Consider the following 15,873-nt stretch of genomic DNA (forward strand, 5'->3'; position numbering starts at 1 on the left):
TGCAGCGGAGGTTCACCCCCTAGTGTAAACCACTGAAGTCAATATGGCACCCCACCGCACACCTTGAGCCTTCACTGCACCAGGGTGACAATCTGCATCCTAGCGAATACCCAAAGCTCAAAAGCCCAAAGCTCAGCTGGTGTAAATCAGGACCTATAATGATTTGCACTTGCTGAAGATCTGGCCCAGCCACACTAGTTCTTTCCTCCTAGGTGTCCTGCCCACACTCTGTCTTGCTTATATTGTACAATGCTTGGGCAGCTGCAAGACCACTGGGAGGTCTCTGTGATGTCTGCTCTGAGCATCTGCATTTTAACTGAAGCAAGATGTTGACTCTCAACAAAGGTCTCTTTTTGACAAATAGCTCATTAGTCATTGGAGATTAACAGGAGATAATAGAAACAAATAAAGAGTTTCATGAAGTGACTAAAAAGCCCTTCCCCAGAATAAATTGGAAAGACTTTGGCTAAGCAGAGCACTAATAATTGTTAAAAGACGGATACTTCAAAAATGGAAATCCAAAAAGCAACCAACAATTGAAGACCTAGCATAGACATCATCAGTTTGGCCACCATGGAAAGAATTGTATACCATACCAGAAATACCCAAGAAAGATTCTCAGAGATATGGGATGCTTTCGTGGAACTATCTGAATGATCCTATTAAATGCCTGACATCTATCACCTCCCCTGCTTTTTTACTCACTTCCTTCCCTTCCCATTTCTATCCCGCTTCTCTGAATGTTCCTTCTATTCTTTATCTTACTTCCATATTTTTTCTTGAATTAGGTGGATTTTTATACGCCGATTTTCTTTGTTTGTAAATTGTGTCATACAAATAATTGATTTATATTTTCACCATTCATATTACATATAAGTAAATGTTTACAGTATAACTAAGGTTAGGTAGCAAATGGTTAATATATGATGAGACATTTATGTATTATGAAAAGTTTATGTACATTTCTATATATAATCTTTTTTTAAAATTAATATAAAAAGCCCTTTCGTTTATTCAGATTGATATGTGTGTCATGATTTCAAGAAGGTTAAAGGAGACATAAGCCAAATTTTGTTTCTTTTCCAAATCACCTTTAAATATGTTAAAGCAACAAGCCCAGAAGCCTGTATAGACTTGTTGGAAACTTACCAGATACATAGTTTCTGTTATCATCAACTGAACCATGTTAATTGAGATTTCATTGTCAACATGTGTTAAGGAGAAAATCTCTCTGTATGAGAAAAAGCCACAACAACATATTTAACCAATAACAATTTGATGAAGCAGCACCATCAAAGGCAATTGTCTTCCTCTGGCAGCTTCCCTTCCCAGGAGGAAGTCAAGGAAAACGTCAACTTCTTAGGAGTCTACTTCCACTACTAATAAAGAACCACTGTGTCAGAGGAGACCAAAAGTGATTTAAGAACATTATTCTCCTGGTTTAAATTAAAGGTTTCTTCACAGCAGGGACTAATCCATACAGCTAGCCTGGCTTGTGCCGGGAAACAACCAGTTATTTAGTCCGAAACTAAACAGGACTAGGCCTAGTCAATTCTTGGATGGGAGACTTCCAACAAACCCCAGCCAGAGGGCAACAAACTTAGGACAGGAAGTGAAAAAAACTGTACCAAAATCAGAGGAAGGCCCTTGGTAAACAGAAAGGACTCACCTATATCTGAATATATTTGGCCAGGAGTCTAGGGCCAGAAATCCACCGTAGGATTTTTAATGGCCGGGATCTCCATTTTACACTCTGTCTGAAGGCCGACTTCCATCAGCACAGCGCCCTCAGCCAGGTGGGATTCAGTGCGTTGGAACACCCATGCCACTGCCTGCACCTTACACCTCACCAAATAATTTCTCTGTGCAAGTGTGGGTCCTTTATTTTGAGAAGAGCCTTGAATGACTCTTTGAACAGAATTCTGGAAATACTTGCATGATGTTTCTGAGCCTACATACTGTGTGTGTTACTAATAACAGGCTGTGCTGACAAAGGAGAATACTTTGCACTTAAATAGCACTTTTCACCAGCCGCTTACAAATGTTAATTAATCCCCTGCAAGGCCAGTTTTATTATCCCCACTTTACACATGAGGAAGCTGAGGCATGGAGAGCAGAAAAGCGCTTTGCTTCAAATCACCCAGCAGCAGAACTGGGATGGAAGATGGGAGCCCTGATGGCCAGGCACAAAGTTCTGCCCACTAGACTGTACTACCTCCCAGATGACTCAGGGAGCTGGTCAGACCTGTCAACTCAAACTCGGTTTCTCAAATCAGTGTCTTCTGGGGATGCCAGAATCCAACAGCAGAGTGCTTTTCCAGGGCTCACCCTTGATGATGGTGTTAGCATGTGAGCGTTTGGGGAAAGCAGCCAGATTTGAACGTATTGAAGTGTGCACAGAGCTACTTCCTAACTACGACATGATTTTCAATTAGGATTCAAGGTTAAGGTCCCTCTTATGGTTCTAAAAATCTCCATCTCTAGCATTAGGATCTCAGACTTCCTCAGCTGAAGTCTATCAAGCAATGCAGTATAGAGTTGTCTAATGATGAGCAGGAAATGATTGGCACTCAGGACTCCTGGGTCCTATTCCCAACTCTAGCACTGACTTGCTGTGCGATGTTGGCCTAATCGCTCGGTCTCTCGGTGCCCCTGTTTCTGCATCTGAAAAAAGAGGCTAGCAACTGACATGAAGCTTAATTAATATTTATGAAGCACTCAACTTCTCAGATGAAAAGCATTGTTATTAGTAATATTTCCAGTAACACAAATCACATTCATTTGCAAAGAAAACTACTCAATAACTTCAGGGAATTGGACTACAAACAGCAGGCTCGTAATGAAATGAAATGACTCCCAGGAAGGCTGTACAAACGCACTCAGGCAAACACACAGGAGCTGCAATTTTCCCTTCCAGTTTCTCTTCCGCCCAAACAGTTCTCTACTGTAGAGGCGTCTCTACTGAATCAGCATTTGGACTTATAATGATCACATAGCATTCTTCAAATTATTTTTCACAAATAATAAAAAAAAGTCAAACTGGCGGGGAGGGAACACAAACCCGGTGAGTAATCCAACTCCAGAGAGTGCTTCCTTCTGACGGTTTGCTGACTAGGTTGCTAGGTGTTCACAATTGCGCTGTACAGAACATCTGGTGTGGGATTTTCTATTTATCTAGTCTGAGGCATGAAGAGAAACATTGTATGGTATCCCTTCACAAAACATCGCTTCATTAGTGTTTAGACAAATGTCAATTTTCTCTTGCTGATTCTAGCGTGAACCAATTTTCCTGCAAAAATGAAAAAGCCCCTCCCCCTTCACACGCACACTCTTCAATGCCTTCCTTTGACCTGCTCCCAGCACACCACGACATCTGGCCCTCCCCTAGGCCAAATCCCTGTCCCATTACACACAGTCCCCACTGTCTGACTCCTTTCACCACTGTAGCTATCCACTGCCCGATCCCTTAGGTAGGGTCTAGGAAGCACTCGGTGGACAACTGGACAAACGCTCAGCTGAGTCTGAGTTTGCTCAGACATCCAGAAACACCTGGGTCACACCAGTCATGCACACCAGCCATCACCACTGTCTGAACATAAGACCTTCAGTGCCATAGCACGGATCCCCTCCCACATGAACTAAAGGAGTAACTCCATGAGCTAGCTGTAGTAGGCCATTATCTCCTATATGGACTACCCACTAGACGGGGTGGCTGCATAATTGCTCCCATTCTAGTAACATGGGCTCAGATCCTTCAGCGGGAGTTAGGCACCTAAATATCTTTGAAGATCTGGATCATCATACCTATCTTCCCAGCTGGGGGATCCTAAAGAAAAACACTCGAGGGGAGTTCTTGATTAGTTGTGCAGAATGCTCCTCTTAACCTGGTGGGTGTGTTTCATTCTGCCTGCTTTAGCCCAGCCAGGGCATTCCACACTCATTGCTCAAGTAGTGTAAACACCAGCATCCAATGAAGTGAGCTCTAGCTCACGAAAGCTGATGCTCTAATAAATTGGTTAGTCTCTAAGGTGCCACAAGTCCTCCTTTTCTTTTCACCAACTCCTTATCTATCTTTGCAGTTCCCCTTTAGCTCCTCATTCCAAGTTGCACCTGAATAATTAATTGCTTCCCCCCAATGCCAGGAAAACTTCCAAACCTCTGGATCTGTGAGTGGTCGTGACTGATAGCTCCCTCCCTGATCTGACAGCTGCCATCGAGCTCCTTAAGCATGTCAGGGCACAGACGCATCCTGCAGGCAGCAATCACAGGACTGGCAAGCAGCAGCATTAGAAGTGATGCAACAAGCAATTCAGGAAATCCGTCTATTGAAACACATCACGGGAAAACTTCATTCAAAAAAACCCCACCAAATATAGAGCCCTGGGAGATCATACTGAACGCAGGGCTTGTCCGCCGTAGGGGTTTTTGCATCGGGGCAGCTACCGTGCTAACCCCACAGCGGTTCATTGAACTTGCACCACAGCTTCCCAAGGTGTAAGCTCCCAAACCTGCAATAACCCCTAAGCTGCCACCCCATCAGAGTCTGAGCTGGGACTTGTCTTTCTCGACTGTCACCCCGACTCCCCGGGGATCCAGACAACGGCCTGCTCTGCAAACTCGGTCTGGGTTCTTCTCATCACATGGGTCCTTACTGGTTGTCAAGGCTCCGCGACTCTCCTGCTGCCCCACTGTCAAAAGGGCTGGGTGGCCGGCTCTTAACAAACCCTTCTGCTGAGGAGGCCCAAGGAGGACAAGAATCAAGGGGTCAATCCAGGATTTCAAGGCCAGGATTTCACCCCAGCTCACGCTCTCCCAGCAGTGCTGAGAGGCTGAGAGGAGGGAAAAACCACAACACAAATGTGGTGGGTGTGTGTCACTAACGTCAGCAGGTTATAGTGGAGTAAACTGGGGTCTTGATTACACGGTTCCTTTGCTGAGGGTCTGTCTGCTTCTCCCTTTGTATGGTTGCCAACCCTCCAGGATTGTCCCAGAGTCTCCAGGAATGAAAGATTGACATTATGTCATGTGAAAAGAAAAGGAGGACTTGTGGCACCTTAGAGACTAACCAATTTATTTGAGCATGAGCTTTCGTGAGCTACAGCTCACTTCATCGGATGCATACCCTGGAAACTGCAGAAGACATTATATACACAGAGACCATGAAACAATACCTCCTCCCACCCCACTCTCCTGCTGGTAATAGCTTATCTAAAGTGATCATCAAGTTGGGCCATTTCCAGCACAAATCCAGGTTTTCTCACCCTCCGCCCCCCCCCCCCCCCCCCAAACTCACTCTCCTGCTGGTAATAGCCCATCCAAAGTGACCACTCTCTTTAAAATGTGTATGATAATCAAGGTGGGCCATTTCCAGCACAAATCCAGGTTTTCTCAACCCCCCCCCCACACAAACTCACTCTCCTGCTGGCAATAGCTCATCCAAACTGACCACTCGCCTTACAATGTGCATGATAATCAAGGTGGGCCATTTCCAGCATAAATCCAAGTTTAACCAGAACGTCGGGGGGGGGGGGTAGAAAAAAACAAGGGGATATAGGCTACCTTGCATAATGATTTAGCTACTCCCAGTCTCCATTTATTCTTTTACGTAGAGACTGTCCAGTTTGACCAATGTACATGGCAGAGGGGCATTGCTGGCACATGATGGCATATATCACATTGGTGGATGTGCAGGTGAACGAGCCTCTGATAGTGTGGCTGATGTTATTAGGCCCTTTGATGGTGTCCCCTGAATAGATATGTGGGCACAGTTGGCAACGGGCTTTGTTGCAAGGATAGGTTCCTGGGTTAGTGGTTCTGTTGTGTGGTATGTGGTTGCTGGTGAGTATTTGCTTCAGGTTGGGGGGCTGTCTGTAGGCAAGGACTGGCCTGTCTCCCAGGATTTGTGAGAGTGTTGGGTCATCCTTCAGGATAGGTTGTAGATCCTTAATAATGCGTTGGAGGGGTTTTAGTTGGGGGCTGAAGGTGATGGCTAGTGGCGTTCTGTTATTTTCATGCACATTGTAAGGAGAGTGGTCAGTTTGGATGAGCTATTACCAGCAGGAGAGTGAGTTGGGGGGGGGGGGGGCGCGGAGGGTGAGAAAACCTGGATTTGTGCAGGAAATGGCCCAACTTGATGATCACTTTAGATAAGCTATTACCAGCAGGAGAGTGGGGTGGGAGGAGGTATTGTTTCATGGTCTCTGTGTATATAATGTCTTCTGCAGTTTCCAGGGTATGCATCCGATGAAGTGAGCTGTAGCTCACGAAAGCTCATGCTCAAATAAATTGGTTAGTCTCTAAGGTGCCACAAGTCCTCCTTTTCTTTTTGCGAATACAGACTAACACGGCTGCTACTCTGAAACCTGTCATTAAGTCATGTGATGAAACCTCCAGGAATACATCCAACCAGAACTGGCAACCCTATCGCTCAGATGTGACAGCACTCAGATTTCTAAAGCCACAAGTGACCATTAGATCATCTGGTCTGACCTCCTGTATATATCCCAGGTCGCAGGTATCCCAGGCCGTAGAATTATCCCCAGTCGGCCCTGCGCTGAGCCCAATAACTTGTGTTTGACTAAAGCAGACCTTTCAGAAAGACAGCGCCCGCTCAATCTGAAGACATCACAAGATGGCAAATCCACCACTTCCCTTGGTAGTTTGTTCTAGTTCTTGTTCTGTTTAACTGTCCTCACTGTTCAAAAATTTGCACTTTATTACTGCCCTGAATTTGTCTGGCTTCAGCTTCTAGCCATTGGTTCTTGATCTGCCTTTCTCCGCTAGACTGAAGAGCCCTTTGCTAGCTGGTATTTTCTTCCCATGAAGGTGCTGATACACTAAACAAGCCACCTCTCCATCTTCTTTTTAAGATTCATATGTCTCTCACTGCGAGGCATTTTTTCCAGCCTTGGCATGACTCCCAGGGCTCTTTGCAGCACCCTTTCCAAATTTTCCAACATCCTTTTCACGATGTGCACCCCAGAACTGTCCACAGTGTTCCAGTATCGGTCTCACCGACATCATAGACACTGGCCTCCCAAGGCCACAGCTTCCTACCCTGGCTTGTGGGGTTTTCCACTTCCTACTGGTGGCACGATAGGGAGAGCCAAGCTCGCCCTCTACCCCAATCTCTGGCCCAGGGAACCTACACCATAAACCCCCACTCTGCTTCACTTTTCTCCTGGCCACGTTCTGACTTTGGCCTGACTCCTGGACCCTTTTTACTGAGCCCCTCGTGTGGCCCATTCCTAGCTCCCTCTTGGCACACTGGCCCCAGAATGTCGCTCAGATACCAAATCTCCTACCTACTAGGAAAAAGGACCTGCCTTTTATTTCTAGGCCCAGGCCAGAGCAGGGACTTGATCCCCTTAAAGGCCCAGCTCACCCTTTCACCACCTCTTCTCATGTCCGGCATCACTATAGAGAACACCAAGTTCCCCCACACCACTGTCCCGCAGATGACATGGGAGGGGGCATGGAGAGCCCTTAAAGCAGCCCCTGACTGTTTCATGTAGCCTTAAAGCAGCCCCTTGGCTCCACTCTACTTCCCTCCTGGCTGCACCCACTTTGCCAGATAGGCGCAGAGCCTGTCTGAGCACCGCACTGAGTTTGGGGCAAGAGACGGCAGCAGAGCCACACTGCAGATCTGACGCAAATTGCTCTCATTGCCGGGGTGCTTTGACCCTGGGCATAGCACACAAGCAATCGGGCAACAGGGCCCAGGAGGGGTGAAGTTAAAAGCAACAATTGCTGGAAAAGCACCACCACTGGCCGGGGAGATGGGAGACAGAAGATGAGACTCCACTGGCTGGAGCACAGACCGGGGCACTAGGAATCCTTGCGCTCTCAATTGGGTGCTGGCATTGGACTCCCTCTGCGGCCTTGAACAAATCTCAGTTTTCCCATCTATAAAATGGGGATAATAAAACTCCCCCTGCCAACCTCACAGCAGTGTTGTGAGGCTTAATTAGTCTCAGGGCCCAATCCTGCATACTGAGGTCAGTCGCAGGCCTGGGGACCCAAGGAACAATGGACTGGGCTCAAAGACTGTCCAGTGCTTAGAAAATAAGTACTATTATTGTTAGCCATTCAAAGGGTTGGAGACTATGGCCCAAATCCACAAAGGTATTTAGGCTCCAAGGAAGTTAGGAGTCTAAATTCCTTGTGGACCTTGGCCCGAATTCACTCCTTGTGGCTCCTTTACTCGTCTCTAAAGTCACTACGGCTCCTTATAAAGACACCCATAAATGACCCATCTTAGAATTTATTATAAGCAGCTGGGACATCCAGCACAAACAGCTGGAACAGGGTTTTTGTCCTGATCTCTGGATAATATTATGAAAAAAGAGGATTGCATTGCTGGGCATGGTGCCCTTAACTCCCACTGACTTCACAGGGCACCGTAGGTACTCAGCACCTAGCAGGATCCAGCTGGTAATAACTAGGTATGGATACTGTCAAATGTGCCGTCTCCAGGAGAGAGTGAAGGAATCCTTTTCTATTCAAGCTCAACCTCGAGGTTCAATCCCAAAACAAACCTCTCCAATCTGAAATCTCCAGACAGTACTTGGAGATAAGATCATTTGTTTCAGACCGTTGTTTGTAGCTGCCTGGGCTACTCCCCCTTGCAGGTCCTTTATCGTAAACAATCTCTAGGAATCAGACCAACATATATATAATTTGGAATGAGTCCTGGCAAAGAAAAGTGGCAAGAGTTTAATACAGAAGAACACACAGGGTAAAGGAGAACGCAGCTGGGAGGAGGGGGGAAGGATGGAGAGTTCCTTCTGATTCAGCTCAAGGCAAACTTGTCCCTAAAACAAAACTCAAAATGACTGAACACAGCTGTTGGTAAAACTCAGAGGAAGGCCCAAGATACAAAGATCAGGGCTGTTTTGGTCCAGACTCATTGTAGGGCCAGATGCAAATCTGGATCTTTATCAAGATCCAAATTTTTCTAAGGCACAAGGGTGTTTGGAGCTGGGGTGATTTGGTTTGGCCCACTATTGCAAGGTGGGTCACAGAAAAAGTCCAGATCTGGGTCTGGATTTGCCCAAAGTTGAGGGTTGTTTGGATCAGGGGTTTTGATTTGAGCCCAACTCAAGTAAAAATTGATATCCAGTAAGAATCCTCTCTAGTCACCCATCCATCCTTCTCTCTTCTATGCGCACCTGTGCACACACACTTCATTCAATGAGACACTAGTCAAGGGAGTGCCAGCTCCCTCAGTCTCTTTCAGAAAAACAGACTGCTCCAGTTAGTGCAGATACCAGCCCTGCTCCTTTCCATCCATTGCCAAAGAAACAGAACAAACCACGCCGCACTTGCCAAGATCAAACAAAACCGAAACATCTGACAAGACTTAAGACTCCTTGGATCTTCCCAGTCAGGTGACTCGGACAGAGAGAAGTGTCCGCTCCTCACTGTATCAAGGAGAAACTCATTCCCTAGCAATGACCTTTCAGGGTTACAGACAACTATCTGTCCCAGTCCAGCAGCTTGGCTGCCGGTCACTTCTTGCTTGGCTGCTGCTAATTTTTCAATGTGGGACTAGGCAATCCACCAGCATCCATAAATCACACACCAGAACAGTGGTAAACTCTTCTCCTCCAAAAGCTTTCCGACGTGACAAGACTGTTCCCTTCCCCCCTCCTCAGTTATGAACATCTCGATAGGGATAGATTCACGCCCATTTCCACCAGCCACGGAGCCAGCCCACGGTTAGCAACGAGGAGCTGTTCAACTACTGACAGCATGGGCAAATGAATTGCCCATTAGACACAGGAGGTGGGATTTCCAGCCTGCCCATTGTTTCAGACTGAGACAGTCATCACAAGGCCGGATTGTGTAGCCCTTCCACTGGACTGTTATTTAAGGAGGCCCCAATCAAGGGATCACAGCCTCTTTACAAAGGCAGTCTCTGCCCCACAGGGCCTGCAACCGAAGCAGTTGATGAGAGACAACAGGTAGAGAAAAGCAAACAAATGGGGGGATTGGCGGAGGGAAGACACCAAAGGTAAAAGTGAAAGCATTACATCAGTAGCAGTCGCTCCACACTGATGAGTAAAGATCCCATAAATCAGTAAGGCATGGTCAGGCTCTCACAATTCTAGTAGCACATTACACAAATAAAACCCAAACGCCTTTGCAAGAAAACCACTGAAAGAAAAGTTCAAAAGAAAAGCACATAACTAGGGGCAAATACAATGGAGCAAGAGGACAGTTGTTGCCAATTTAGTAGATAGTTTATGCTCTGGTGAACATGGCATTCAGCTCTCGTAAACAAAACATGCAAAAGCACACACACACCCCTGCTCCCCTCCCCAAAAGAAGAGATTTTACTAGGTAAAAAGTGACACCAGTCAGACCGCAGCACCAGCCACAATGATCGTTACCGAAAGGTGTGAAAGAAGAAACAAAACTCGCCTATGCTACTTCAAGGGAACTTTAGATCAAGTCGACTGCAAATCTCGCCCACAATGCGGATTCTGTTTTAATACTATTGAACTGTTTCAAAGCACCTTTCAGAAGACACTGCTATTGAGATTTCTCAGCCCCTTGCTCCCATCAGAAAGCCACATGATTCAAGATAGATTGGCAGTCTTCTCCAAATTCTCCTATGCCAACTGGAAAAATTATTCTGCACTCAATGTAATTCTCCAGCACATCAGAGACATCTTAATCTACTCAATATTTCAATCAAACAGATCGGAGCAATGGGTATTTCACATATAATTCCACCCCGACAGAGATTTCAACCAGGAAGGGAACAAAAAGACCAGAATATAGGGATGTGGTTTGTAGCTAGAAATCAACTTCCCTGAATATCAATTTGCAGTCTGGTAGTAACATTGGGCCCTGATTCTATTTTCACTAATGCCAAAGGCAAAATCCTCCTTAATTACTATGGGAACAGGATGCTGACCTTGGTTATCATTAATATGCAACAAACTTTTTTTTGTTTTTTTTTAGTTTTCCCTGATTTTGATACTTAAAAAAAAAAAGTCTGGTTTATTTCTGAAGCCCTTAGCAATGTCACAAACGATCAACAACTGGCAAACAGAATCTCAGCTGTAGGGGGGGAATAGCTGCATTTATTCCAGTTAAACAGGATTCCCATAGGTAGGAATTTCTGTATATATTTAAAACAATGGGTGTGTTCTTGAGCTACAGTACAATGGGCAGAATACCAGGGATGACAATGAAAGGAAAAAGCTATGTAAGTTCCCTATAGACTAGAAAAAGGCAACTTTTGTTCAACATTCAAGGCAAAAAAAAAAAAAAAACACCACCGCCAGCCAAGAGAACAACAATTTACGGAGGCCTTATGTAGCATCCCAGAGAGACAAAACAGTAGGACTGAATTTGAAAGCAAGAAAACAGTCATCCACTAAAATAGGTCCAGAACCTGTGTCTTTTACACAATATTACTGAGTCCGAATTCAGACATTCACATCAATGGGAGCTTGCCCTGTGGAAGGGCTTGGATGGCAGTGAATTAAGTTAAGGGCCGGATTCTGATCTCATTTGTCTGGAGTAACTTCATTGAAGTCAATGGAGTTCCTCCAGATTTACAACAGTGTTAATGAAAGGCGAATCTGGCCCCCCAAGAGCCAGATCCAAAGTTCACTGAAGACAATGAATAAACCCCCATTTTCTTCACTGGGTTTTGGATCAGGTCCTAGGCTAGAGCATCTTAAAACCAGGAGCACTTACCACTTGAGGCTTGCTCTTGGTGCTGCTAGGGCTGTGTTCCTCCTGCTGCTTTGGACATCTCAGCAGCTTGGGCTCTGAAATAGTCGGTGTAGCAGGCGAAGACCTGGGCATATCCACAGTGCCACCAGAAGACAAGTCCCCTGAGTTAAGAGTCAACATGTATTGCTTGGTGACATCCTCCAAGGATGGAGCTTGGAGGACAGGGTAGGATTTGATGGGGAGAGGTGAAGATTCTGGCACCGTTACATGGACGTTTTGACTGAGCGACCCATGAGGCTCAGGTGCTGAGATGGGGAGGAAGGCAGCAGGCTCGCTGGCGTGCCGGACATGCTTGGATGCAGGCCTGGACCTACCCAGGGTACTAGCAGGAGTTGTGGCAGAGGATGCAGTCTCGTGATTCTCCTGGTGAGTCACCCGGTTGGTGCGCTTCTTGGAACTGCGCCTGATGATCCTGGGGGACAGGACTTCCGCCAGCTTGGGGTCAAAGCTATAGCTTTGAGCTGCCTCTCCTGCATTGTGGCCTCCTACTTTTGCAGGTAGGATGTGCTCAGACTGAGAGCGCAGCTTCTCAACCTCCTGGCCCAGCTCCTCCAGCTCTCCCACCTCGTCCCTTTGCTCGGAGAGGATGGGTTCGCTGCTGGAAGGCGGAATGGTCTGGTCCATCTCACTGATTGGCTCACTGGGGCCCTCAAAGCCTGCGCTGGCCAACTCACTGCGACGGCTGGGGTCACTGAACGATTTCTTCTTGACTGTCTTACCATTTCCCCTCTCGTCGATCACCTTGTCCATGGCACCAGGCTGGCTAACAATGTTCTGGATCACCGTGCTGTAATCCTTGACTCCATCGCTACAGACTGACAGGTCGCTGGCAGCGCTGCCGGTGCACTCGGACAGAGCCATGGCCAAAGACTCTGGGACACCGGCCTTGGAATTCAGGGACCCTAGGAGATTACTGTCCACTGAGAAGTTCTCAGTCTCTTCTGTGATCGAACACCTCCTGTGGGGCATGGGGTCACTTAGGGATCTGTAGGCTTCGCCATTGGATTCCCCGTTGCTGGAATCGGACCAGTTGTTGCCAACAGAGGGAAACTTCCTTCGGCGCCGCAGGGTGCTTGGAGTGGAAGGTGCCTCTAAGGACCCTTGGGCCATGGCTTTACCAGGAAGGGCATCATCAACAACAGCAGCACCCTCGTGGTTCATTCTCGCTGTGAGCCCAGGAAGAAGAATCTCTTTACTGTTCACTCGATCAGTGTCGCCCTCCCCTAGGCTGGTGTTGGCCGGTGTCCAAGCCGCGACAGTCTCACAGAGTTCCCCATAAGCAGCGTTGGTGGGACCCACCTCAGGCTCCGTCACGATGCCTTCATCGGTCATGCTAGACTCATGACCCGAGAGCTCCTCCATGGACTTCTCACAGTAGAGGTTTTCTTCAGACTCTGCTTTCTTCAGACACTGCTCATGCTCTTTGCTCCCCAGAAGGGCCACATTGGCTGCCTTCTGGTTCTCTGTAAACTCCTCGCCACACTTCACACCTGCGCTGTCTTTCTGATCTGACACAAAGACGTAGTCGTGCTGGGAGCCGATCCGACTTATCTTCTCAAAGACTTGCCGTGCTTCCTGAATATACTGATCCTGGATGACGACCGGGAGCCCATCGACATCCCCTCTCTGGCCAGCATCACCATCGGAAACCACGCTGTCATGGTCACTACTGCTGCTGGCCAGGAGAAGCTCTGAGGAGCTTTGCTTCCTGGAGCTCTGGAGGAGGAGCCTGCGTGGCGTTGGTTTGTCAGAATAGGTGAAGGACTTGGCCCGGCGTAAGGTCGCGGTGAGGTCTTTGAGAGTTGGGCGGCCACCTAGCGCCCACCGATTCGGGGTTTGTGCCACGCTTCGGCCTCTGCCTCCCAGCTGGTGCCCAGGTGGGCTCTGGTAGTTCTCATTCCTGCCACTGCTGAAGGCCCTTTCCTCTTGGTCACTGACCCCGCCACCTTTCTTCCTCACCTTCAGCTCGGAGAGATCCGATTTTAGGAAGCTGAGGAGAGTCAGCGTCTCAGTGGCTATGTCAGGATTGGACATGGACTTCCTGTCCTTGGCTTGCTCGGCCTCAGGTCCACAGTGGAGCAGAATCTCACTGGAAGGGTCCTGTTTCACTTTGCCGATGCCCATGGGCAGTTTAGGACGCACCCGGACCTGCTGCTGCAGCCTGGAGAGGCTGTCGCTGTGGCCGAAGCTGGGGGATCTGTACATGCCAAGGCCCCCCTGGAAGCTCCGGCTTTGGCTGGGCCAGCAGGGCCCAAAGTGGTCCTCTTCCTTCAGGGTCTCGGTGCTCGAGTACCTGCTGCTGCTTCTCGACCCGCACGGGCTCGGCCCGAAAGGCGGGATGTTCACTTTGGAGACGCGGGAGACCAGGGGTATGGGTGGCGCTGCGGCCAGCGGGAAGTGAGCAGCAGATACGCCTTCTGACATGCCCCTCACGAACTGCCGGTGCCCTTCGACGCTGCCCGCTGCCTTGGCTTCCCCCAGCAGGGCGGCAAAGGTGTTCCCACTGTTGCAATCTGCCGCTGCCAGCCTCTTTGCCACCGAGGGCGGCTTGGCTTCATCGTTCGCAGGAAGGGGCAGGTGTGCCAGGACCTCATGAGTCCACGGGGGCCGCCCTGGCCCAGCCTCCATTCCCGCTAGCCCGTCGCTGTCGGACTCATGGTCCCAAAGGCCCAGGTCTTTCTTTTTCTTCCGGACGGAGCGTTTCCTGGGGGTCACCAGCTGGTTCCCTTCCTCCTCGCTCCCCGAGGACCGCTCCAGGGACCTGGGCCTGCCCCCGGAGGGGCCATGCTTGCTGTTGGCGCTGCCAGGGAAGGGCAAGCCGTGAGCGGGCAGCAAGTCCTGGCAGCGGGAGCTCCCTTCTGGGAGGGGGCTGCAGGCAGCAGAGGAGGCGGTGGAGGGCGGGGGGGCAGCCTGTGGTCTGGAAGAACTATGCCAGGAATGTAAACTATCCCAAGCCGGCTGGTGCTGCGGCTGCCGCCGGGCCTCCCCACCGGCCGGAGCGCAGGGCAGCGGGTGCGCTCGCAGCAGGCCGGGGTAGGGCACGCAGCTGCGGGGCGGCGGCGGGGGAGGCGGCGGCTTGGGGCCGGCGCGGGGCCGCTCCTCCTCCCTCCTGGCCGGCGCGGGGCCGCTGCTGGGAAGCGGGGGGCTGTCCGTGCCCGGCCGGGGCGCCCCGAGCCCCGTCCCCGCGGCGGCCGAGCTGCCGGCCCCGCCGTGCGGGGAGCGGGCCCCACCTTCCTCCTCCGGGGCCCGGCCGGGGGGCGGCCGCCGAAAGCTCTCCCCGAAGAGTTTGCGCATCGCGGTGACGCTGGGCCAGAGCCCCCCCGGCTCCAGTCCGGCCTCGGGGGGCTCGCTCAGCCCCTGGCTGCGCTGCGGCCCCCCGCCCTCCTCATCGGGCGGCGGCCGAGCCTCCCTCTTCCCCGGCTGGGGCGGGCAGCAGGTGGCCCCGTCCTCGTCCGGCTCCTCCTCGCTCTGGGAGCTGCGGGGGGCGGGCGGGGGAGCGGCCCCGGCGGCGGCGTCGAAGCGCTGCGAGAGCTGGCGGACGGACGGGGACAGGCTCCGCAGGGCTCTGCCCCGGAGCTCCGGGGAGGGGCAGGCGGCGGCGGCGGCGGCCGCGAGCTTGGAAACTTTCCGGGAGAGGCCGCTGGAGGCGGCTCTGGAGGGCGATCGCCGGCGGCGCTGCGGCGAGTCCCGCTCCTGCGGCGGCGGCTGCTGCGCCCTGGCGCCGGGGGGCTGGCACTGGCAAGCCGGCGGCCGGGCTCCTTCCCCCTCGGCCGCTGCCTCCAGCCACCGCTCCAGCCGCTTGAAGGAGACGCTCCGGCAGAGGGGAGCTGTCCCCTCGGCCTCCCCCTCCGCCATTGTATATACACGCCGCGCTCAGCCCACCGACCCCCCCACCCCCTTCTCTCTCGGCCGCCCCCCTTCCTCCCCTCCCCTCTGCTCCAGCCCTAAGCCCGCTCCGGCGAGCAGTCCGGCCCCCGCACGCCGCCCTCCGCCATCCAGGGTCCCCGCGGCGCTGCAAACTCGGAGGCAACTTCCACTTCCCACGGCAAGTCCCCCGGGGGGGGGGGGGAGGTTGCAAACGCGCCCTTCCCCAAAGCCCCGGATCGCGGCTTGATCCCT

At 50.7% G+C, this 15,873-nt stretch overlaps 1 protein-coding gene across 1 annotated transcript in view; it reads right to left on the reverse strand.

Annotated features, from left to right (window-relative positions):
• Positions 1–15,609, reverse strand: part of ARHGEF17 (Rho guanine nucleotide exchange factor 17) — a 238,479-nt gene extending 222,870 nt beyond the window's left edge. Inside the window, exon 1 of the mRNA XM_073329132.1 lies at positions 11,716–15,609. Within this exon, the coding sequence (XP_073185233.1) occupies positions 11,716–15,609 (3,894 nt within the window). The remainder of the gene's footprint in view (positions 1–11,715) is intronic.
• Between the last annotated feature and the right edge of the window lie 264 nt (positions 15,610–15,873).

This window comes from Lepidochelys kempii, chromosome 1 (assembly GCF_965140265.1).
Source record: "Lepidochelys kempii isolate rLepKem1 chromosome 1, rLepKem1.hap2, whole genome shotgun sequence".
Taxonomy (NCBI): Eukaryota; Metazoa; Chordata; order Testudines; family Cheloniidae; genus Lepidochelys; species Lepidochelys kempii.